Here is a 16,927-nt window from a genome sequence, read left to right on the forward strand (position 1 = left end):
AAATCTCTGAAGTGGATACTTAAAAAAAGGAATGATACACAAACAAATGGACAAATACGCAAGCGCAAATAAAACTGACATGTAAATAGTTTGACGCTGGAGCTTTAAGTCTGGAGGTAAGAGATAAGAGCATGTGAGCTTTCAAAGGAAGGAAGTACAGAGACACTTGCTGCCTATACCTGCTCGGTGAGTATGATAAAACTGCCGAATGAAAGGAGGGGAAAGATAAGTATCGAGTCTGTAAAGAGAAGGTGAGAGGCTTTCTTATTTCCACTGGGCACTGGCGCCATGAGCAACAGTCTCGGAGTAATGGGACCGCAGCGCTGGCCACTCGTGCGCTCATGCATTATCTATTTGCAGGGTTCAAGGGCCATTTTTTTTCTTTATATATATTTCATATCTATATTTAATCTGAAAGAGCCTACCAAAATTGGACATTTGAAATCTTCTCCGGTTTCTTCATGCAGTTGTACAGGCCTGTAAGATATCTATAATTGCTCCAGGTATAGTTCCTCTCTGGTTCAGTAATAGTACCATTTACTGAAAATATAATATATATCAGTTGAAACATAATAATGTTAATTATTATAATTGTATAATTATCATTATTATAAAACCACTCATAGACGTGTATAATGTAAACTATTTTGGCCAGTGTGTTTACCGGTATTTCATTAACATTTTATGAATGGAAGATGAGATCTGGGTTTGTACGAAGTTTTCTCTCTCTAGCCATATTGGTTCAGTAAGATGACCTCGTGATCATGGGAAAACTGCTATGCTAATATTTTATTCATCTGGTAAAAATACGATTTTCTTAAACCAATGTCTCCAGCCCACACAATTCGTACTTAATACAAATCTAGATCAATAAATTACAGCATTAAAAAATGACATGTTGCTGTAAATTATCAATTCAACTCGTATGGATATGATCTATTATTAATACACCTCATACGAATACAACATGTAGCTAAAGTATTTCTGGTTTTGGATGTTGTTAATTACACGATTACCCTTCAAAGGGAATTTTGTGAGATCAATGTAAACACGCCATGTGAAGCCAATAGAAACGTTTTTTGTTATAAATGCACATTTCTATAAGTTATTTTTAACGCCCCCTACTTTGTCTATTTAAAATAATGTGTTGTTTTAAGTACGTTCGCCTGATTATACTACAAGAGCAGAGAAATAAATAATCGATATTGTTAGTTTTAATTAATCCAGACTGATTTATTACAGACATATGTAGTCCCCACATTCACGAGTCGTCGATGTGTGTACGCATTTTTCACTCCACTTGTTTCAAAGGAATAATTGAGGACATTGCATGGATTATTTTGATGTATACCTGTGGATTGCAATTTTAACATGTATCTTCTAAGAGCGATTCATGCTTCTTCTTGTGTAACAGAAGCCTGCAGATGAGAAAAGGGCCAGATAAAGGTACTGTTGTTTTGTTCAAAGTATGCTGTGTTTATGTATTTGATTGAGTGAACTGGTTGTCAGTGTAATTCTTGCATTTCTTTATTCTGTAACAATGTGTTAATAGCATATCCAGTATGTGAATAGTTTAAACTCATTAAAAAGTATTGCATATGTTTGTATGTATGTATTTATGCATGTATGTATTTATCATCAATTTATATGTGGGGCTTTTTAAAAAATGCGATTAAATGCGATATTAATTTCTACCAGTGAAACATTTTGTAATGAGTTTTATTTATTTTAAATTAATAATGCCTACATTAAATTACTGCTTGAGATAAATTAGTGTCGTAGTGTGAGGGCCGTCTAATTGAAATTGGTTGAGTTTAAATCGTTTCTAATAGAGAAGCAACACAAAACAAAACAAACTGAGATTCTTTAAGTAGAAGACAAGGCTAAATAATCTCTGGAACAAAATTTCAATCCATGCATAAAATTGCGAGTCTTTGCGTCTTCTGACTGCGAACCTAGACTATATTTTTCATTTTCAAATTCAGTTACATGCAGGGGGGTGTTTGGTGAGATTGACACCACATGTTAATTGTTAATGATTTTGGATGTATACACTCGGGGAACTAATTATATACACACACTTCTTGTAATTATGTTCAATTTATTTGTCCTGTAGATGCTGGGTGTACACGGTATCTAAATGGGCAGAAAGGGAATGGGGGTTTGTGGTCTTATTATCACAGGGCTGGGTTTACTTACTAGGCGGTCATGCCAGCAGCCTTTGCGACTCAATGCCACTGTTTTTGTGAAGGCAATTTTATGTCAACAATTTAGCCCAGTGTAATACGTTTTCTCATTATTATAACAAGGGAATCGTTTGTATTTTATAGCAGGACAGACATCCGCAATGTCATGATTTATACACGCATTGCCAAACTGGTTGGTCCTTGGCAATATGAATGCGTTTTCTTTTCAATTGTCCTGCACCTACTGTAATATTGTTTCCATTTTTATACACTAGTAGAAATACGTTGGTTCTCTCTGGTCTTGCACAGGTTTTCGGACTATATTTTTTCTTGGAATTTAAGTATATTTATGTAGAGACTTTTGATGCAGCCTAACTCGTTTTTCCATTAATACTTCTAACATAGACCACTGTTATTATTTCTTCAGGGCACCCTCTCCTGATCCGGCACAGTTCATTCAAAACTATCATGGAAGGCAATTGGAGGGGGGCGGGGGTAAAAATGCACAGAAAATAAAATGTATTGCAGCAGGCAGCTGTGTAGAAACAAAACTGCTAATGCGACTGCTACGTAAAATAACGCAACATCTAAGGCATATATACACATGGTCGTTATTGTTGTTATTGTTTGCGTCTTTATTTTTTGCATTGTTTCTTTATCTGTTTTCATCATCTTTTCACATCTCTTTGCATCATCTCTCCTGCTATATTTAGCCTGTAGACTTAGGCCTTGGCGCCAGGCCGTTTAAGACCTGTCAAAGTCCTTCATATTTCCCTCTGTCACATGGATACCCACCCCTCCCTCCACCACCACTTCCAACCCCCTCCCCCTCTTTTTCATCTCCCTTCTCCCTTTCACTCTCTCTCCCACTCTTTCTGTTTTCCTTTAATTCTGTATTTTACCCCATAGACTCTCTACAGTCCTGTTTACTCTCTCCCTGTATACAGCCCTGTTAGATGTTTCTACGCAGTTATTTCGGCTGCTGTGTGTGTTACAAAGTTGTGCCATTTGCTCTTCTTCATGCCTGTGTTGTCTCGTTGACCCGAGCCAGCAGGGCTGCCGGTGCCCTGTCCTCTTCACTTGGATAAATTGCAAGTGATTGATGAAAAATAACAATTCTCACAAGCAGCACTGGTAGCTGAAACAGCGAGTGCCCCCCCTCCCTGGCTCCCCAGGCTCAGTGAATGGCAATCTCATATACACGTATTGCACACTGAAGACAGGACCCCTGGCACCGCCACAAAACTACCCAATCAGTCTGTCCGGAGTACCCTGTGCCCCTCGCTCTCTCTTTCCCTCCCTCTCTCTCTCTCTCTCTCTCAACAAAATGCCAAACAAAACATCTTCATCTACATAAAAAAATGAAGCACTTTTACGTTTTGTCTGTATCGATAATGATAAAGTATGCTAATGAAAGAGTTCCTCCCGGGAAATGTATCTCTGGTAAGTGTTTATTTTAATTTGTTTGATTGAATTAACTTTAAAAATATCATTTTTTTGTAGAATTGTAACCGGTAATCCTGGATTTATTGGAATATCCTTTTATATTTGTATTTCTTATGTCATTGCAATCAGATGATTTAATTAATAAACCCTAAACTATTACAGATTATAGATATACGTGTGTGTGTGTGTGTGTGTGTGTGTGTGTGTGTGTGTGTGTATATATATATATATATATATATATATATATAATGTGTATATATATAATGTGTGTGTGTGTGTGTGTGTGTGTGTATATATATATATATATATAATATATATGTGTGTGTATATGTATATATATATATATATATATATATATATATATATGTATGTATGTATGTATGTATATATATATATATATATAATGTATGTATGTATATTAGTGTGTATGTATGTACACACACACACATACAGGTATATACAGGAATACTCAAATGTTGACATCGGTAACCATTGTGATTTTCGTGCACTTCACGTCAGACTTGCATGCACTATATGTATTCAGTATGATTTATTTTAATATTATTTAAAAATGTATATTAAAATAAAAACATTTTTACAACTTCACTATAGCAAATTGAATGCTTATGAAATCCAACATGTATTATATTAATATGATTTGAAATTAATTACATAGCATAAGGGATATTTCGCATTCATATTTTAGCTGTAAAATTACACGAATAAAGCGCGCACATATACACATACACACACATACACCTATACAGACGTGTGTGTATATATAGCATTCATTGCAGCGCAGTTCTGAGGGCATTAGTGCAACAAGTGGATCAAACGTCGTTGCATCGGGTCTGCCATTGAGACCTATCAGGTCGCAGTCGTATTAACGGAAATAATTACATTTATATAAAAATAAACATGTTCGCACCCATACATGCACGTATGTATGTAGCGTATGTGATTGGCGCAACAATGAGGGTTGGAGACCTGAACCACAGCAGGTGTGGAATACGATGCATATAACTTCATTATTGATACCAAAACGTGTTACAATATTGATTTAATAATATAAACTATTATTATTATTATTATTATTATTATTATTATTATTATTATTATTATTATTATTTCTTTTTATAGTAGACGTTATTATTTTTGATTTTGAGACCCCATTTAAACAGAAAAAGCTTGCTGATTTTAACACGAATGCTGTTGACCACTTTTGGAACAACTACATCGTGTTGGTTTCCAACTACTTTTTGTGTATATTTATTTGTGTTGTTTTTATTAGGATTAATTGTATAATTGTATTTTTGTGTGTTCTATTTAGTGATCAATAACAGGGAATTCAAGCTTGAATTCTGATGAATTTATTTGCTATCATTTCCATGTCGGCTTATTTCCCCTCAGTTTATGTTGCTCTCTGCAGTCTATGCGTTGGGACGCCCAGAGCCGGACAGCTGGGCAGCACTACGCGATAGACATGAACTCTGACCACATGGACGCTTATACTGAACTTACAGACGATTTAGCAAGTAAAAATGCAACAAAAATACAATTAGTAATAGAATAAAATACATTTGTTTCGATGCAAAGATGAGAAGATGCATTAAGTTGTTTTTCGCTTGGACCTGGATGAAGATTGTACCTTTTTCCACAGGTATCAGGTGGGGGCGCTAAAATATCCCCGGGGACACAAAGCTGATCAGTCCAAGGTCCGTCTGTGGGTCTATTGCATATAGATGCAGATCGAACCAAATACTCCCTTAAACGGTGGACGTTATTTTGCAAAAAGTTTCTTGTTGTCTTCAGCAGAGCAGTTTGAGGTTTTTAGTCCCATTATGCAAATAGTGCATTGGTTTGTTTTTCTAAATGCCATTTAACACACCTGCAATTCCCACATTCGTTTAGTGTTATTTTACTATTCATTTTCATGATCCTCAATATAGGCGTGACCTTCACAGAGAAAGTCAATTTAAAATACTATGTATACCGAAATTAAAATTGTGGGTTTTCACTAGACTTCACATGGTCCTTGTGTCAATACATAAAGGGTCTAAACGACAAGGTAATGCGTGGCTTTCTATTGGATGATTGTATTTAAAAGTCATTTTCAGGTTACGCAACAAGCAGTTGGCAACTTGTATTTATTTAGACGATTATGAAGTCCTGGGCTGTGGGGAGTCATTCGTGTACAATTGTGTTAAGTGCCCGTCATGATGATTCTTTTTGTGCCAATTGTATATTATTTAAAACGTATTTTTGTGATTAGTCTTCACCAAAACGTTATGTATAGGCCTATATCTGTGTGTGTGGGTATTCAGTGAAAGTAATTTTACAAGCATTACTGGTGCTTAATGTCCAATACATAATTGTTCTCCTGTTGTATTCATCAGTCAAAATAAAATGTAAAAAAGGTAATATTTATTTTGATCAAATGCTCACGGCGCTTTCTGATGGTGATAACTGCCGAATAATCACACTAAGCCAGAAATATTACTTCGATGACGCATCTATTATGATTTTTATTTTTATTTTGGTGTGTGTAATATAAAAGCAACATCCCAAACACAAACGGATCTGCTTTAAACGTGTGCCCACGCATGCAGGGAGTGTAGTTGTGAAAGTGTGTGTTTGTTTTCTGCCTGTATTGTAATTGTCAGGAGTAATTACCCTGTGCTGGAGATGGAGGTGAAGTTCAGTTCTTCGGCACTCCTACAACTTTCTTGCTCACTTTCCCCCCTCCTCCTCCTCCTCCTCCTCCGGCCCTGCTTTGATCAGCGAGGCCTGGCCTGTTTTCAGTCGGTTCAACGGGGCAGCAGGTGGGTTGATTTTTCAATTACAACCCTCTGTATGGTCCTGCCACACAGCTTTAACCCCTTCACGGCCTCCTTGACATGCTCTGATGCACGGCCTTGGACACTAGTTCACTGGGTAATGCTGATGCACAACATTACCTTCGCAGTGGCAATGACAACACTACACAACTCCAATATGATCCCTGCACTACAGTGAAATTAATGCGACTTACAGCTGCACACGTTTATTGATTAATCTTCAGATCTTCAGATTAATTGTATGTATGGGAAAAATGCCATAGAGATGCTGAAAAGCATGTACTTGCCAGGGTAATGTTCAGTGTCATAATGATTCTCCAATGATATGCAAAACACACTAATAATAAAATGTTCAAAACATTCATTTTAGTAGCATTTGTACTATAGTACCTGTCTGGAAACGGATTGTTTTATTCTGGCCAAATGTTATGGGTGTATTTCATGATTAGTGTTATGTTAACCATTTAACCAATAGCAGACCAATACTTAAATATTTAACTTTAAAGCAGTAGCCCGTTATACTATAATGGAAAATAATTATGAAAAGGTCATTGTTTTGATTTTTCTTGGGGGGTGAACAGATCCGTTCAGAACTTTATATTTTGTGATTTGTGATTTGTGATCACAACCCCCCACTGTTGCTCAAACACTATACTGTATATCTCTGTCTTTCCCTGCATGCATCGTTTGGTTACTGGACATGTGTGTGTTAATTGTATGACTATTTTAAAAACATCCACCAAATAACACATTTACCCACATGTATATATTTATATGGTTGTGCTATATATATATCAATGTTTCGGCCAATTACAATCAAATTAACCCTCTCTGATAAGTTTACAATCACAGATAGATTGTAGGAAACCGTATACAGATTTTTGCCAAATAACCTTCACATTTAGTCAGCGTTAAAATCGGGACCCAACCCCCGCTGAATGGGGTCTGATGATTTTTTTTTTTTTTACATTTCCGGACACTAATGCAGTTATGATTTATGTTTGTCGGGTTTCTACATGAAATGCCTGCGCAACAAAGCGGAGAGAGACGATCTGTATCACACTTTCTCTGTGGTAGGGAAGGAAAAATCAGACTTCTGCAGCTCAATAGAAAAAAACCCTTCACATTGTTCCCTCCTAAAGACTAATACATCACTGCTGAGGACCTGTAGAGCTCAGATTTACACTGGAGCGGCAATGACAGAGCTAACAACAATACTGCACATCATTTTTTAAATAAAAAGATGCAACGTCCATCGTTTGTGGTCTGTGGTGGCGCTACATTTATTTATTTATGAACGGTAATCTTGTTTGATTAACTAGATCGAATGTCATACTGGCAAAGAAGTGACATTATAAATAGTTATTTATGACACGCATTTGGATTGGGAGCAGAATCGGGAAATCGGGAAAGTACAGTAATAACAAGAAAGAAAGTTCAAAGTAATGATCTAGGTTAAAATAAATGTGTTTATAGATCAGTTACACAGGGTTCAATTCAAAGTACGTTTTTAATTGTATTTTTTCTAAAGCTTATCAAAAGTATAACATTATGTTAACGTTTCCAAGTGCTTTAATGTTTTAGATTATTTCCTTTCACATAATTGGGTCAAGATCTCGTATCTTATTTCTATATATTTTTTAATAAGTTTGTTAAATGTTTTAACTTGTTACCAGTGTTTTCTTAAAATGCAGTGTTATAATTATGCAGTCAATGTGATGTGTTTGGATGCACCCTTTAGCATGTGTGTCTGTGAGTGTGTATGTGTTTGACTGATTCCCAAATTTAGTGGGGCACCTGGAAGTCTAATTGACATCCCAAGGAATGCTAACGGTCCATAAACCACCGTCTTATGTAAGAGTGTGTCCATTTCAAAACAAAATATGGCCATGGGATTTGATTCACTTGTATTTAGTTCGTTTAAAATGAACTTACACCAATGAAGCTGTGAAGTCTAACGATCCTGTGTTCACATCCACTTTTTATAAGGAAATGTGTTTTTGTGAGGGTAAATATTTTCTTTAAATGAGCACAGAGACCCATGAACAGACACAGCAGGATAGGGAACAAACGAGACATCCAGGCAGAGAGAGAGAACCTGCAGAGAAGATACTGTCCGAAAGCCCGAAGATCATTTTTGCGCTGGTTGCCAAACGATGTAATTGTGATTTGAAATCCCCAAGTAATCCCTCCATATCAAAGGAAACCCCAAAGTCCTGTCTTTGAGGAGAGGTTATAATGGGCACTGATAACCTGAAAACCTTTGCTAGGGCAAGGAAGAGGACAGGAGTTAAGAAATGACCCTTAAACACGCAAACTGGAATAAAGAGCATTTGATTTATTTTGCATAGACACCCGAGACAGTTTTAAACTTCCGTGAAGGCAAATTGTAATTAAAGGGGGGAAAATACAAAACAGACGACATGATGTTGTGGGTGCCTTTCTGCTCCCTGGACGCTGAAACGTTTAGGTTTGGGATTATTCTGCTTAACAATTAGATATAATAAAAAAGACGATTTTATACCTTTTTATGGGGGGGTGGGGGGGAGCATGTTAGCTTGTATTTCTATTAGATTTCTAGGTAAATTAAAATGTATGCAAAATAGACATTATTTTCCTACCACTAAAAAATGAACTTCCACATTATTATTATTATTATTATTATTATTATTATTATTATTATTATTAGCAAATAATATTAGCATACTACTAACATCTGAGTCTGCTCTGCTTATTCCTTAAAATTAGGCAACAGATTAAGGATGACGATTGACTTTTCACATGTACACTAGGGAAACGATAACAAGATGGAACATATTTGGGAGTTAAAACAAAATTCAGTATCCTATAATAGCATTTTATTTACACCACCAAACACCTTCACATACTGTAGCGGGTTGATTTGACTTTGTACGGTATATAGATCGTCGGATGAATGGATTTAACTGGATTTATGGGAGGGGAAAACTCAGATTGTGTGAAATTGAATTTGAATTGAACTTTGATACCAAAGCAGGTTATGGTGTGATGTCGACGGTGTATGCAGATCTAGGGGTGTCCTACAATTAAATCAAATTAAACCTTTTCTTAATCACACATAATATGAATATTAGAGATCATTATTTGACAAACTGTACAATTCAGGTATTCAGTGAAATACACAGCCTAAATATTTTTTAATGAGAACGAACTAATTAAACTTGAAAATACACATTATCAATTGCTACGTTTCCCTTAAAATAATATACACATGTATGTATGTATGTATTATTATTAATTTATCACATAAACTACATAAGACCAAATATTACATATTTACAGATCGCACCTTGAAGTAATTTATTTATTTTGAAAGCAAGTTGGGCGTTAATCTTAATAAAATAAATAAAAAAAGCAGCGAGGGGAATTAGAGAACATCACTGAGGTATTGTAACACAAAAGTGTGGTTTGATCAACACATGTTTTTAAGACATGCACTGTGTTGGAGCATTTAAAAGACACTAGTTGCTGTTACACAAGTCGAGAAGTACAGAGAAGCTGACAGCACGCTGTTGAATGAATAATAAGCCGTCGTTATCGCCTAGTATTTCTTGATTATCAAAATCCAATTTATTTCACTATACTTCCTTTGCTCAGACAACTCGTCCTTAATCTTTAATGTTATAGCAAAAGTGGGATACAATGTTTTAATACATTTCTCATGAGTTTAGGAACAACACATTTACATGTAGCCTACAATCTGTCGGGTTTAAATACAAATAAATTGACTATAATGCAGAATGTCCTCATGGCACTTTTTGTTTTCTGTGATCTGCAAGAGAGCGTCTTACATTTGTTTAAGTTTGGAAAGATGTTAAAATCCTAATGCCAATATATAATGCAGATTACCCGTACGTGTGATATCTTGGCTTTTCGCAGTGCGTGCAGTGTCTAAATGTTTTCCAGTGACAACTGCTCATTTGTTTTGGAGCTATATAAATGTTTATTGTTTTGCAGAAAGGTTTAAAAGTGCAGCCAAATAGATTTGTACATCACTATCTTTATCATTTAAACAACCGGCATTACAAACGTATTAAAAAGTAGCTCCAACACAAACAATGGTGGGGGATATTGGACTTGTGTTTAAAGGGACCTTTAAACAAACTGGGAGTTGGACTGGAAACAACCAGCTTAGTGGAAAAGGAAATTATAATGAATGATGATGATACAACACTTAAACACGACAAACATCATTTTGTATTATAGGCTAGGCTGCTCTTCAACTGTTTCACGTTGTTGTTGTTGTTGTTTATTATTATTATTATTATTATTATTATTATTATTAATAATAATTAGTAGTAGTACTAGCCGCCGTATTGGTATTATTTTGTGTTGTTTCATGTAGTTTGTTTTTATTATTATGAACAACAGTACATTCATTACATCAAACTAAAATGTGAACATTTTAATTAATATAATTAATAACTAAAAACGGAAAAAATAAAGGCGAAAGCGAAGCGCAATGAAACGTGGTGATAATGGGAAATAGGTAGCAATATAGGCTATTTTAATTCAGGTAGTACAACTGTAAATCCTGCGCATTTGCATATAAAATAAACATCTAAATATAATTTTATTATTTTATTATTGATCAATGAAGAATACTTTAATATTTATGCTGGTTTGTATTCTCTTTCCCCCCCACTTGTCTTCAATGGGGAAAAAAAAACGACGCTGAGAGGTTGAAGTTTTTCTTTTTCTGTGAGTTGAGGAAGAATACGTTTAAATAACTTTAAATGAATTAGGAGGGAAGCATAATAATATATGGGGTGCAATTTTAGCTTAAGCAATGTCAATTAGGCAGGGCGCATGCGCGATAAAACCCTCCGAGGAGACAGATGCGTCCATCCCATGAGTTCTCCTTCTCATGCCTCTCATGTACTAGGTGTTGCAGTTGATCTTTTAAAAGTATTTAAAGGCTCCATCTCTATACAACATGTTATAGTCATTAAATAACCTTGTTGTTACATTTACATGCACTTACCTCGTGGTTCACACTTGGCACCTCCTGTATATTTTTAATTCCTTTAAAGGTTTTCATGAACTTTAGCTTGTCCTCTTGTGACTTTCTCCCTCTGTCATAAATCGTGGTGAACCATGTGTTAGCGCTTGCGAAACACCAGAAAGTTGTATTTAATAACACCAGTAGCTCTGTTAGAGAACAAACTTTATTGTCATTGCTTACATATAAACAATATCTTTAAATACTGGAACAGCGCACCACACCAGACAATTCGAGAGTAACAAAAAATAGGACTACTTTAGCAGGAAAACCATGCTGTCATCTGGCAAGACTGTGCTACCATCTACAGTCAATCCTGTCACAACCTGGGGTCTCAAGTGTGCATCTCCCATTCACTCTGACTGTGCTTTACATAGAAACACATTTACTCCTCTGAATTCAATGGTATGAACCATAAAAACAGTGTCACAAGGTTTCAAGGGATCGCTGGCTGCTCTAGGGGCGTCCACAGAGACCCTTGGAGAGGCCAGGGACCCCCGCACTCCTTCCTCCCAGCTTTATTTTTTGCTGCCGAATGTCACCACACAGGGAGGCTGTGGCGAGCGTGCTGACAAAGAGCGAGGGAACGAGATTGGCGGCTGGCATTCACGCAGTTTGGCTGCAGCTGGGCGAAGTGGCAAGTGCTGGCTTCCTTATGGCGATCCCCAGCAGAGGCGGGGAGGGAGGCCGGGGCTGAAGCGCTGCGTGATGTTTGTGACAGCCGGCGTTGCGTGGCGGTGGCGTGAGGCGCAGGTGTGGCACAGAGAGGGGCGGGACGAAAACCGACTGGACCCTCTAGTGTAGCGAGGGAGCGACCGTTGTATGCCATTGCATGACAGACACTCATTCAATTTAAGACTCTGGAAGCCTATAGAAAGAAAAACAGAAAATGTATTTTTGGCAGCGAGATGGTGGGGGAGATGGGTGTGGTTTTTCCCGCCGGTCTAACGCCAGCCACTGTTGACCAAAATTATCTATTTTCCTTCTGAATTTGAAACAAGTCATACAAGGACAAGATTAACTTCAACTGTAGGCCTGATACTGTGGCCTGTTTGTGTCTGTTGAAGTCCAGGGCTTCTCTAGAGTGAGGACACATGCGGGTAGAGCAGCACCATGACCCGTTCCTACGGCTCCTGTTGTAAAACGTACCGCTTGTAAGAGGTCTTAGTCTGATAACATCTTATTTCTGTAACCAATTGTCCATACCTCCCAATATCAGGAGGGGAGGGAAAACATGTAAAAAGGACTATGGTCACACTGTTGAAATCCAGATAATACAGAAGAATTGATCCAAAAGTGTCTTCAGGACAACAGAGATATTTAAATGTATGCATGTTTTTCCACCCCTGGATAATATGCGCTTGTGTGTGCGTTCAAAAAGTTTTTCTGTGGTAACTACCTATGGCTGTTTCTTATATGTATATACTATGCTGATAAGCTTATAAACGTAGATACTAGATAACAGACCGTTCCTGAAATGTTAACAGGATTCTCAAAGGTCACCGGAATGACACAACTGTGGGGCGCAGTATATACTGCTGATATATATACTGTAAACATTACTCATGGAGAATGCCATTTTATGAATTTGTCTCATCTGTGTTGTGCTTTCTTATTTCCTTAATTGAAGTTATAAATGAATCCCAGCCGCTCTCCCCCCCACCCCGCCCACTACCCCCATAGAAATCCAGCGGTTGGAAAAATCATGGAGTCACTTAAAGACTCACTAGTGTTTGGGATGTTGTAGAGATGAAAAGGGATGAGAAGTAAAGCGGTCCGGTGTGAAAGGAGTACCTGGGCTGCCCCGCGGCATCGTGGGCCAGGCCGTCTGCATGTGTGGGCCAATGAGAGTGAGAGAACAGTCCCAAGGGTTTGTCCAGTTTTACTCTTTCCATTTTTTTCAAGGATCGCTGTAATATAATCTAGACACTATTTTATCTGCATTGCACTCGTTATCCATCGGAGAAAGGTGTGGCTCTATGGATTCTGGACTGTAAATCTACCGGTTTTATAGCACAGCACAGGGAATGCATGATGCGTTTAATTCTGTGGAATTTTCCCCTTTTGAAATCTGTTTTCCACTTCCTCGGATAAGTGAAATATACATTCGAGGATATAGTATGAAGCAGAATAAAATACAAATGTTGGTTTAATTCGGAGCTTTAATGGGTTACCTGTAACTTCAAACAATCCACCGAAACATCTGTTGGATATTAAAAACATCTTTGGTGTTTTCAGCAACATAAGGGGAGGAGAAAAAAAAAAAAAAAGATGTTCCCCTACTATGTTTCTTTTTAAGTACTCTAGTGATTAAGATTAAAATGTATATATATATAGGGCTCATCTTCTTGTTGTACAGAATATAATCAAAGGCAATGATAAAACAGTAAAGTGCACGGATTAGCTTTTTATTGGGAGCGCTGACCTGTATGTATAAGAATTAAGTTGGCAGATTGAGTCTGAATGTTTTGGAAGCTCACAGGAATCTTGGCATCAGCAGGAAATGGAAGCTGTGAAACGAGATCCAACTCCCTACTTTACAAACAGGCCTTTTCTGTCTCATAAAAAGTGTTGTTTTTACACCGCATACAGCCGGACAAAATAATAGTGTGAATTTTAGTGTGAAGATTAAATCTGAGACAATATGTCGTGCTATGATGTTATACACACAGATATAAACAAAAGACAATAAAAGACACATATTTTCCACCTGTTATACTTTAATTGCAAGGCTCTACAGCAAACCATGAAATTAATCTCATTGGTTTTTAAATTTTTTTATAACAAAATTAAGAATACAGTCCTAAATAAGCATGCTTACTCAATTCAGACTGAATAAGATCATGCTTTCTTGGGTTAACTGTAATGTGTTAGATTTACAACCTCGTGTAACGGTTACCGTTTCTCAAAATACTTTTGTTCTGCCTCTCTCGCCGTGAGGTTTGCCGGGCAGGACTGAAGCTGAACATGAGGAGGGAGGGCTGGATAAACGACGACGTGTCTTTTGTCATTTTGCAAGAGTGTAATTAATACATAAAACAAGTCGTTCTGTATTTAGAACACACTAGCATATCATTTATGACATAACAATGACATTCATACACATTTTCACTTTTTAATAGGAGGTAATATTTCTGCTGTGAAAAATGTAAAAATATGAGCAGAGTAGAAGTTTTATAATCAAGAACGGAAAATGGTACAAAAATTAATTAATGAAATACGGCATGAACAAATACTGCCTCTTCCGCATGTCTTTTCTGGAGACTTCAATTCATCCAAATGGGCTGATACAGCTGGTTCTGGTATTTACTTCCTGTCCCTCTCGGGGAATGACTCACTATTGGTTCTTCAACACTCCTGTTGAAAATGAACGTCTGTGTGATCTACAGGACGGGCCCAGCACAAGACCACAGCGGCCCGGGGATCCTACTCCCTGCGCCCACCGGCTGAAACTCACACTGCGGCCCGGTAAGAACATCAGAGAAGCTCCGTCTTCCACAAAGACGTCTATTCTGTCCCTATGTCCTCTAACGGAGACGCTTTTTTTAGCCGTTTCGAAAACGGACATCTGCATTGACAGAATATGCCGTTCAAGTACTGAATGTACACGTTTGTTCCTGTATGTGAGGACAGCGCTGTGAGGGCAGGGTGTCAAGTGATGTGCCATGATCTCTTAAAGCAACTTGAGGAGAGGTGGTGCGTCCTCCCAGATAGCAGCAACTAAACATTTAAAGCAGCTCCAGGACCCCCCCCCCACACCCAGCAATGCCAACCAATTTGGAAATAACCAGTTATGAAAATGCATCATCACACAGACACACGTGTCTGACTGTCCCAGCTGGCACACTCTGACGGGTGCAGCACTGCAATGCAAGCACAGAAGAATATCCCTTTGTGAATAACAATAAAAGCAGTGGGAAAACCCCACAAATCAGATTACTACACATGGAATAAGGTTACAACATGTGACAAATATACAGTGCAATGTGCTGACTGTGACGGCTGAACTACAAAGCCACCGCTGAAGTGTAAACCTGCTTTGATGGAGAGAACGCAACGAGACGCACCCTGAACCCGAATGCGGTTCCTTCAGGGAAAAAAAAAAAAAAGGTAAATCTCCCAATCAGATCCTGCTCCGTACAGGACAGATTTTAAATTAGCTAAAGCTTTGTTAGAGGAAGCTGTTTTAAGCTACTCTGGTTTCCTGTATGCAGGAATTGGAGCGATGGGAGGGGGCATGCGTTGAACTGGAACTAAAGAAAGAAAGGTTTAGATTATACCAGGAGATCTACAACTCCGCGCTGAAGATTATTTCAATAACAGTGAAGACGTGACTAGTACAGCCAAGCACTGTATCCTGGGCAAGAGACACTCACTGCTCCGCTAATCATCCCTGGACTCATCTGTGTGAACTGGCCGGTCCTTCGCCTCGCCCTGTCGCCCTTCCCACAGAAACCCCAAAACACATGAAAAATCCACTCAAGAAGTTAAACACAAACACTAATAATATACCGATAAAGCCATACAAGTTCTGGAACAAAGGTCAGTGTAGTTCTATTAATTATTCTAGTTGTATTTAACTATACAGTCATTAAAACCTTTTTTTATTGTGTGTGTGTGTGTGTGTCTGAGGGTGCTTTTTCTTTTCTTTTTTCTTTTTCTTTTTTTTTAAGACTCCTGCTAAGGTTTAAGTGGGAAAAATGGTAAACATTTAACGATGCGATCGTTTTCACTACAGTCGAGCACTCGGCACCGGAGCTCGGAGTGATCCCCCGGCGCTGGGGGTGTTGGTGGTTACAGTGAAATGTCAGGATTGTCTAGCTATAGGAATTTTCCATTAGTCATATTGCAGTTTCCTCGTTAGCTAGCTCGTTTAAGGGAATCCCGTGGGGAACAGGCTGAGGGGCTGGTTCTCATTGGTGGGGAGCGGCGAACGGTAACCCTCAAAATTGCGAGTTATGCTTCCGCTGGTGGAGCCGGAGCTGTTGCTGAGCGTCTCGATGCTTCCTTCCCTCTGCAGCTCTGCAGGAACAAACACACACACACACACACAGACACAGAGACACAAAACAGCAAGGGTTAATACTGCGGCGACTATCAGCAGTCAGGCTCACAATGGCACCAGTCACTGACGCTCTGGAGTGTCTGGTGACTTTACCTTTGCAGGGTTTAAACCACAAAACATCAAGAGCAACGCTGCGGTGATGAACTTGGGATAAGATGCACCCTGCAAAAAAAGTAATCTTTGCTTTACAAGAATGTCTCTGGTTGCCAATTATCTCACACTGAGGAATACAGAGTTTGTCTAATAATCCCACCCTTAATTATGTTTTTATTTAACTTTATGTCGCATTGGGATAAATTACTAGCGATGTGGCTGAAGAGACAATTTGGGAACATTCAAAAACAGACTGGAT

General features: G+C 38.0%; 1 protein-coding gene across 5 annotated transcripts in view; it reads right to left on the minus strand.

Annotated features, from left to right (window-relative positions):
* Positions 1 to 14,212: 14,212 nt before the first annotated feature.
* The window catches only part of bcas3 (BCAS3 microtubule associated cell migration factor), a 218,228-nt gene continuing 215,513 nt past the window's right edge, over positions 14,213 to 16,927 (minus strand). For all 5 annotated transcript variants that reach the window (XM_066695157.1, XM_066695160.1, XM_066695159.1 and 2 more), the window contains one exon: positions 14,213 to 16,532. In XM_066695157.1, coding sequence (XP_066551254.1) covers positions 16,384 to 16,532 — 149 coding nt within the window. In that variant the 3' untranslated portion in view covers positions 14,213 to 16,383. The remainder of the gene's footprint in view (positions 16,533 to 16,927) is intronic.

Source organism: Amia ocellicauda, chromosome 22, assembly GCF_036373705.1.
Source record: "Amia ocellicauda isolate fAmiCal2 chromosome 22, fAmiCal2.hap1, whole genome shotgun sequence".
Classification (NCBI taxonomy): domain Eukaryota; kingdom Metazoa; phylum Chordata; class Actinopteri; order Amiiformes; family Amiidae; genus Amia; species Amia ocellicauda.